This window comes from Eretmochelys imbricata, chromosome 1 (genome assembly GCF_965152235.1).
Source record: "Eretmochelys imbricata isolate rEreImb1 chromosome 1, rEreImb1.hap1, whole genome shotgun sequence".
Taxonomy (NCBI): Eukaryota; Metazoa; Chordata; order Testudines; family Cheloniidae; genus Eretmochelys; species Eretmochelys imbricata.
Window position 1 is genome coordinate 251,037,646 of NC_135572.1, and position 8,121 is coordinate 251,045,766.

At 50.0% G+C, this 8,121-nt stretch overlaps 1 protein-coding gene across 1 annotated transcript in view; it reads right to left on the bottom strand.

Moving 5' to 3' along the window:
* The window catches only part of IQSEC3 (IQ motif and Sec7 domain ArfGEF 3), a 28,969-nt gene extending 26,192 nt beyond the window's left edge, over positions 1-2,777 (bottom strand). The window contains exons 1-2 of the mRNA XM_077807511.1: positions 2,022-2,777; positions 1,690-1,949 (exon numbers count right to left, since the gene is read on the bottom strand). Coding sequence (XP_077663637.1) covers positions 1,690-1,949; positions 2,022-2,777 — 1,016 coding nt within the window. The remainder of the gene's footprint in view (positions 1-1,689; positions 1,950-2,021) is intronic.
* Positions 2,778-8,121: the final 5,344 nt, after the last annotated feature.

The window sequence follows — 8,121 nt, forward strand, 5'->3', positions numbered from 1 at the left end:
TGACTCCAGTCACACAGAGACCAAAGAGATGTGGTGAGTCTGGGTCAGCAAGTGGAAGAAGATCAAAGCAGTCAACAAGCTGCTGATTCATTATGTGTGCATCAGCCAACCTGACTGCAGGAGTCACAGGGAAAAAACATTCACGCCCCTGCGTTACCATCAGCTCAGTGCTCATGTCAGCTACATACACAATTCGAGCCAGATGAAGACAGATTGGTGCAGGCACAGTTGCCAGGCTTGTCTACGAATATTTAAACATTTAGCTTGCAAAAAGCTGAGCACTGAGTCTATCTTCAATAAAACACCCGTTCAGACCCAAACAGGTCTGAGGCCTGTCTCTGTAAAACAACTGGGCAGACCTGAGCCTGTCTCCTGTGTAACCAGATCTGTGTGCCACAAACCCACCTCCGGTGTTCGTCCTCTCTGTGCTCCGGTCTCCACACGACTGCCAGCCAGACCTGAGGACACCCCAAGCCTCTTTCTGATAGAACATGTTCAGACTTGTTCATGTTCCATTCCCATCTCAGGTAAAATGTCCACCCACATCTGTGTGTGCCCCCAAATCTGTCTCAGGGTACAATGCCCATCCAGAACCAGGCCCAAGCCTATCTGGTAAACACTCAAAAGATGTGGGTGTGCTCTGAGACCATCTCTATAAAGCACCTATCCAGACCCCTTTGTCCTCAAATCACTGACTGCATAATTCACATATCCAATCCACGTGCATCACTCACTCGTCTCCTATCCAGGCTTACGTGTACCCCGTAAAAAGGCCCATCTTAATTTGTGTGTGCAAAATTTCCCCCTAGTATGCAGCCTGGGCTTGCCTCAGAAATCATTCTGCTAACGTCATCATCCAGGGACTGGAATGAATACCAAAGTGAAGAGTGACATGATCAAACTGTGAAAGGGCAAAGAACTGTATTTCCCAGGGTTCGTTGCAGTCAAGAGAGTCTCACCTAGAGGCAATGAGCAAACCCAAAGTTCCTCATAGAGCCTCAGTCACCTTCCGCAAATCCAAAGTACATGACCTTCCACGTTACCTCTTCTGACTCAAATTTCTAGGCTGCTCTGCCTTTGCTTTCACACCGACAGCTTTTTTCACAGGGCATCATTCTGAGCTGTGCGATAGATTGTGATGACTAAATTGGATCTGTCAGGTGAAAAATTCTCCCCAAAATACTGAAGGAAAACAGCAGCTGGAGCACCCACCCTGAGCTAGTTAAGCTCTCGGTACTCTAAACACAAGGCCTGGGTTCAGTTCTCATTCAGAAAAGCCTCAGAGTGAGTAACCAGGGCTTGGGGACAACCCCAACCCAAGAGTGCCCTGTTGTCACTAATGAGAGGGGGCCTGTGTCCCATCCCCAGCTGGACAATCCCTTCATCTGGCCAATGGCCAGGGTTCAATCTTCAGCACTCTGGACAGTAACCATGGGGTTTTAGGTTCACTCCCCAGCTATGGTGGAGTATCAGTACAGCAACCAGAGAACCTATGTTCACTACTCGCAGGGCAAAGCCCTTGCACTGTAGACTGGGGACCTGAGTTTAGTCCCCAGGAGGTTGCACCCTGGAACATAAATGAGTTACAACTAGGGATGAATCTAGCCCAATACCATTTTATAGCTTCTTATTGTCATTAATGGAGAAAGCTATGTGAGATTAAAGGATTTAGTCCCATTAGCCACTTACATGTTAAAGAGGTTCAGCCCAATGCGGTAGAGCCGCTTCCTCATGGTGTCTGTGGAAAGTGTGGGAGATTTGCAGCTGGCTGGATTCTCACAGTGGTATCGCGGGAGGCTCAGAATCATGGCCTGCAGCGCTTCCTTAGAAGATACCTCCGATGCCGACTTGGCTGACGTGGAGGTGCTGCTGCTGCTCAGCTGCTCTGAGTTGTCTGCATTTTCAGACTCAGATCCCTTGCCCTGCCCGGTCTCATTGTTCGAGTCAAACTGGAGTTTCTGTACCACCATTTGTCCTTGCTCCATCACCCCTCCCCCCAAACCATTGGTGTTAACGTTCACCTCGGTGAAGGTGTGACTGTTCTGGAGGACCCTGGAGTCCGGCAGCCCTTCCAGGGCAGCCTGGGACTTTTTGTCTTCCTTTTCCCCATCCCCTGGGCTTTCTTCAATTCTGGCAGCTTGAGAGAGCCCGGCCTGGGCACTGCTGCCAAGACAGTTTGCCATGGACACAGAGGTAGAAGATGAGACTGAGATATTCTTGTTGTCAATCTGGACCGTGACATCCCGGAAGGCCATCATGAGGGTGCTGCTGCTCTTGGGCAAAGTATCTGGCAGCAGTCCCTCCTCCTTCTCTTGCTCTTTCAGTTCAGCTTCCAAGTCCTGGTTTGGCTGCACTGAGCTGGCGCTGAAGGTCTCTCTGATCTGGTATGAGCTGCCATCTTGAAGGGAACACATGGTCTTCAGGCTCCATGTACTGAGGGCGTCATCAATAGACTTGGCCAGGGACTGAACCTGCTCTGTGAAAGAGTCCTCCAATTCAGTCAGGGCCCCGCTGATGGTGACTGGCAAAGATGGGGACCTCACCAAGGGGATGCCCACAAAGTTGTACCCTTCCATCAGGGCTTTATCAGCAGAGAAGCTTTCAGAGTTCTGGACCCGGACTTTTCTTAGTGAGATTCGGCGGGGCATGCGGCTCTCCAGCAGGGAGTTCCGGATCTTCTCAAAGTTTTTGCTGAGTTGGTATTGGCGGAAGGCAGTCTGGATGGTGCAGGCTGCCCTGCGAGAGACCAGGTGCCCTCCGTATTTGTGCTCTAGCATTTCGATCTGAAACACACACACAAACAAGATTTTTTAATTGACTTTTGAAGGCTGTCCACGACCCCAATTTATACACTGATTAGTTGGAGGTCCCACTGAGTGTCACTGCTAATACTCCATTAGCCTTTTTCCACACTGCGTTGCCCTGGGGATGTCTGCTGGGATTGGAACAGAAGGGGGTCCATCACAGCAGTGTCCTGGCTATGCCGGCTGGAGCAATGACAGTGTGGGCTTCCTCAAAGCTGTGCTTTGGGAATGCCAGCTGGGGTGTCCGCAGTGTGAGCTTCCTCACCACTGTGTCCTGGCAAAACATCAGCAGTATGAGCTTCCTCGTGGCCACGGCCTGGGAAAGCCAGCTGAGACACTGGCACTGTGAACTGTGTACAATGCTGCCCCTAGAACAGGACACCAGCCTCTGAAATTCTTTGGAGTTGAGTCTTGTCAATGCAAGTACAGCACTCCAGCAGTGCGACCCTCCCAAAGCTCCATTAACACTTCTACATCCCTCAGCTACCTCAGCAAAGTGCCTCTAGAGAAAGGGCAAATCACTGAGAACAAGAAAAAAACTAAGGAATTTTAACTGTTAAACTAGGGCTCAGATTAAAACCTATGGACCCAAACCTGTGAACGACTGTCCTCAACTTCCACAGAAGTCAATGGGCGTTGAGGTTGCTCAGCATGTGACAAGAAGTGCTCTGCATCTCTCAGGGTCACACCCCTATCTAAGCTCCACTCTTTGGCCTGGTGCACTTTGTGTTTTTCAGGTACCAACCAACCAAATGAAAACAACTCAGGGAGAAAAAGAAAACTGGTCTGAAAGCTGAGAAACTTTCATTTTAAAGGACGAGAAAAGCTATTAAGAATAAATGGCAGGAGACTCTAGACTATGCAATACCTCCTGAGCTGCTAAACACGCTCTCTCTCTCTCTCTCTCTCTCACACACACACACACACACACACACACACACACACACAGAGAGAGAGCTCGGAGACATGACAACATTAGTCAGAGCAAACCAGCCACTAGGCCTACACTGGGCACTTCATTATGGTTGTTTCTGTGCCACAGTCTGGCCAATTTCCCACATGAACCCAAATGCTGTTTCCTTTTCCCAGTCCTCACTTCGTTTTTGCTCTGCAAGTGAAGCCCAAGACGTGTACCACAGGAGGATGCTGTCTGTCTGCTTCATACATCACCCCAGCCTCAGTCCCAGTGAGTGATCAACAGAGGACAATGTAGGAGGGATGAAGATGAGGGATGATGATGCTGAGGGAAGCAGAAAGGACAAACCCTAATTATCCCCATTGAGATGTGACTAAACTGCTGAGCCTGGCAGGTCCCCTCCCATGTTTGATAAAGGACTTTATTCTGCACAGCCCACGTACAGAGTGGGGTGTGTGTGTGAAAGAGTGAGAATGCCAGGTAGAAATGAGGCACAGGACAGGGAGCACAGGCAGGCTCAATCCTGCATTAACAAGTGAGCTGTTGCATGACCACCAAGTTATTTCTGCCTATTAACAGGATCAAGACAAAGAGGGGAGCACATGGTTAATTGCCTTATATGCAGAGGACAGGCCCTTTCTCAGACACACCGTGTCCGCCTGCACTGCATTCCTTTCTGGTCCCATGGTTTCAAGAGTAGGTGTGCAAAGACCATGAGGTTTATTACATGCTCACTGTGGACAGGACCAGATTCAAGCATAGGCAGACTATGCCAGTATCTAGGGTTCCAACTCCTGGAGTCATGTGATTGCATCAGAATCTCAGCTTTCTTTTCTTTTTGGTAGATTTCTGGACCTCACAGCTGCAAAGCTAACCTTCAGAAAGCGAACCAAGTGCCTGCCTGCGTCTGCAGAGAGCCTGGGACACCAGCTTTAAGAATTGCCCCATGTACGTCAGTAAGCTATTAACTCCAAGATCCACTGTTGTGAGAGTGAGAGGGGCTTTTGCAGATGCCGCCTCTGGAGATGACTCTGTGCGTGGCAGGTGGAGAATGCTACGGGCTTAGCCCTCCATCCCTACAGATACACCCCAGCTTCTGGGTGAAGTACTAAGGTACCGATTACTGCCACGCCTCACCTTTCTAGGGGGGAGAGAGCATACGGCCCCTGCTGGACGCCAGGGGAGGGCCCTGCTGCTGCTCCTGGACAGGAGAAGGGAGCCCATGCCATTCCAAATGGGAGGTGGGGTCACAGTGCCGGGGCACAGCCTGAATTGTAGTGTGCCTAGGGCCCTGGATTGTCTTATGCAGAGCTTAATGCAGAGAATGATGCCTAGTGCCCGCCCATAGGGGCAGATTCTCCATTACCTTGGGCAGTCATTTATACCAGTGCAATGTGGGTGCCAAATCCTGCCCGATCAGAATAGGAACCATTTGCACTTGCTTAGCACCAGTATAAATAACGGCCCCAGCTAAAGTGCAGTGACAGACCTAGCCCTGAGCCCTTGCTCAGACTTGTCCTGGAACACAACAGCTTTGCACATCCTGCTGCTCGCCATGTAAGTAAGCACCTGCCGAATCAAGGTCAAAGTACCTTCAGACCATTTATCCCGATAAAGAGATTGTGGAGCCAGCTCTAATGACAATAGGACTTGTCAATAATCTTAGCAGATGAACTAGGCCTCTGTTTGCCCCTGGGGTATTTTGGGCTGGCCCCGGGGTGCAGGGAAAAGCAGAGGGTTGGGGGCAAGGAGGAGATGCTCTCCAAGACTTATCACACCCTGAGCTCACCCGCCCTGCCCCCACCAAACTTAAATTTCAGCATACGGTCAGGGCTTTGCCTTTCCACATCTTCAAAGCACGAGAAGGGATGCGGGACAGTCTCCTTTTACAGCTCTCCCACCTCTGTGAGCAATTAGGACCTATCCCTTCCCCATCTTTCTCTGTAAGCAAGGCTCATTTAAATATATGCCCATTAAACCCTCACTTGTGCAGACACAGCCCAACCAGCAGGGATTGGGAACTGACTGAGAGTCCTAGGTACCACAGCCTGGCATAACAACAAGGAGGCTAGTCCTGTTGTGGGGGAGGGGAGTGGGGGAAGCAGCTATTTGAGAGAAGGGATAATAATAAAGTACAAAACCCAGCAGAACCAGGGGAAGCAGCAGCCTGGAAGTTATCCAAGGTTTCCAAGGAGGTGACAGCCATTTGGGAAGTGTAAATCTCATATCCTCCGTCCTTATTAGAGGCCAGGATGAGATGTAATTGCTGATCTGAAATAAAAGGCAGATTCCTGCCAAGCAGAGGCCAGTTTCTGAATAGCAGAGTTTGATGGCATTGGTTCTCAGTGGGAGAGGCGGGAGCTGTCTAAGAGTTCAAAAGCATGGGCCACTGGCACCCCAGTTACTGCAATGCCTGGCACTCTATAAACCCCTACAAGCTGTTAGGGAAATTAACGGTAAAGGGTATTCCCAATCTACGCTGCTTCCTAAAGGCCCTGCGAAGAGCTCTCAAATGCAGGCCAAGCTATCAGAATACTGAGCACTTTCACAGAACTTTCTACCCAAGGAGCCCAAAGGGCTCTACAAAGGAGGATCAGTATCATGAGCCCCATTTTGCAGATGGGGAAATTGAGACACGGAGACTTACACACGGTCATATGAGTTGCGTAGCAAAACCAGGAATATACCCCAAGTCTCCTGACTCCCAGTTCTGCACCTTGCCCACTGGGCTGTGCTGCCACTCCACTTCAACTGGACTAAATCTCTCTCTCTCTCTCTCCCTCCCTCCCTACCCCCCCCGCCCCCCACTTCAGGAGCTTGCAGTTCAGTGATTTCCTGAAGTCTGCAGTATTCACATTTGCCACTGGACCGATTTAAGGATTTGACACAGCCAGGGGCCCATTCCCCTCCTCTAGCAAGGGGGAAAGGGCATCCATTAGCACTCCACAGCAGCAGGAGCTTATGGAGATGTATGTCTGGCTTGTTGGAGGAACCTTCTCTTTCCACTTGGGAGGTGAGAAAGGGCAGACATGATTGGCTTTCTCTCACTTCTCATAAGCCCTGTGAATCACAAGTAATTGCCTTCTTAGAACTATTCTTCTCTGGGGAGTGATCCTGCAGCCAGTGCCAAAGGAATTGAAAAGCAGGAGGGAGGAATTAAAAAGAATAATTAGCTTAATACATTTCTGGCCCTCAAGGCAAGCACCCAGTCCTGATTCAGGCCCTGTGGCTAAATCAGAAACACCTGGGAAATCTCTCTAGCCAGGAGGGATTGTGCAGAGATGGGAGTTTTTACAAGCCCAGCCCCAGGCAAACCCCAGTGCCCGGCCTGGATGGCAATGTATTTGAGATACAACCCCTGCGGCAGCGTTGCCTACAGCATGTTCAGGCAAACACAAATACACCACCTCTCCAGAAGCAATGGGCCTGATGTTGATATCACTTATAGCAGTTTTCCCCGCTGGTGTCCAAGGAGTTACTCCCTATTTTACAACAGTGGTAGTGAAAGGAGAATCAGGCCCAGTGACTGCATTTTAGCTGCCCAGGGCAGGATAATATATCTGATGTAAAAAAAAGAAAAGAAAGCTGGGAACCCCTAAAGTGCCTTTCTTACTAGTGTTCTGCCTGCATCCCCCACTCCCAGACCCTTTTCTACTAAGCACCAGCAGCCCCTCACAATGAATGGACAACATTGTATTAAGGGGCCCTGTGGTGATGGGGTGTTGTTCTTCATACACAGGGCATGCTCCATCTCCCATCGCTTGGTGTGGCATTAGAGGGGGTGATGTGCTAGCGGAGATGCTGCCCTTCATACTTTGGACATGCTCCATTTCCCAGCCCAGTGCAAAGTCAGCTGATGACATACCATGCTTCAGCACCTGAGCTAACTACATCATCCCACATCCCATTGTGGTCTTAAGGGGCTTGCTGCTGCCCCAAATAACCCAACATGCTCCATCTCATGGTATAGAGAGCTGTGCCCTCAGAGGCAGGCAGCCAGCCTTCATTGCTGGGCATGATCCATTCATCAACATGCCAGCATGGCATCAGGAGGCACGGTGCTGCTGCAGGTGCTCTGCTTTATATCCTGGACAGGCACCACCTCCTACTTCTCCAACTTGGGGCATTATGCTGCCAATAGGTATTTTCCTTTGTAGCGTACATGCAATCATCTCCCGAAAGCTAAACAGGGCTTGAGGTACTGTGAGGCGCCCTCTTCCATCATTTTGAAATAAGTAACAAAACTAAAGTAGAGCATGAAGATGCTATGATTAGGTGGATTGTTGTGGCAGTGTGAGAAAATCAACCTCTGAGGGCCCAGTTCTGCCATCTTGCACTGAGTAGTGCCTTACCAGACAGGAAGTCTCATTGAAATCAGTGGGATGACTCATGGAGTAAGGC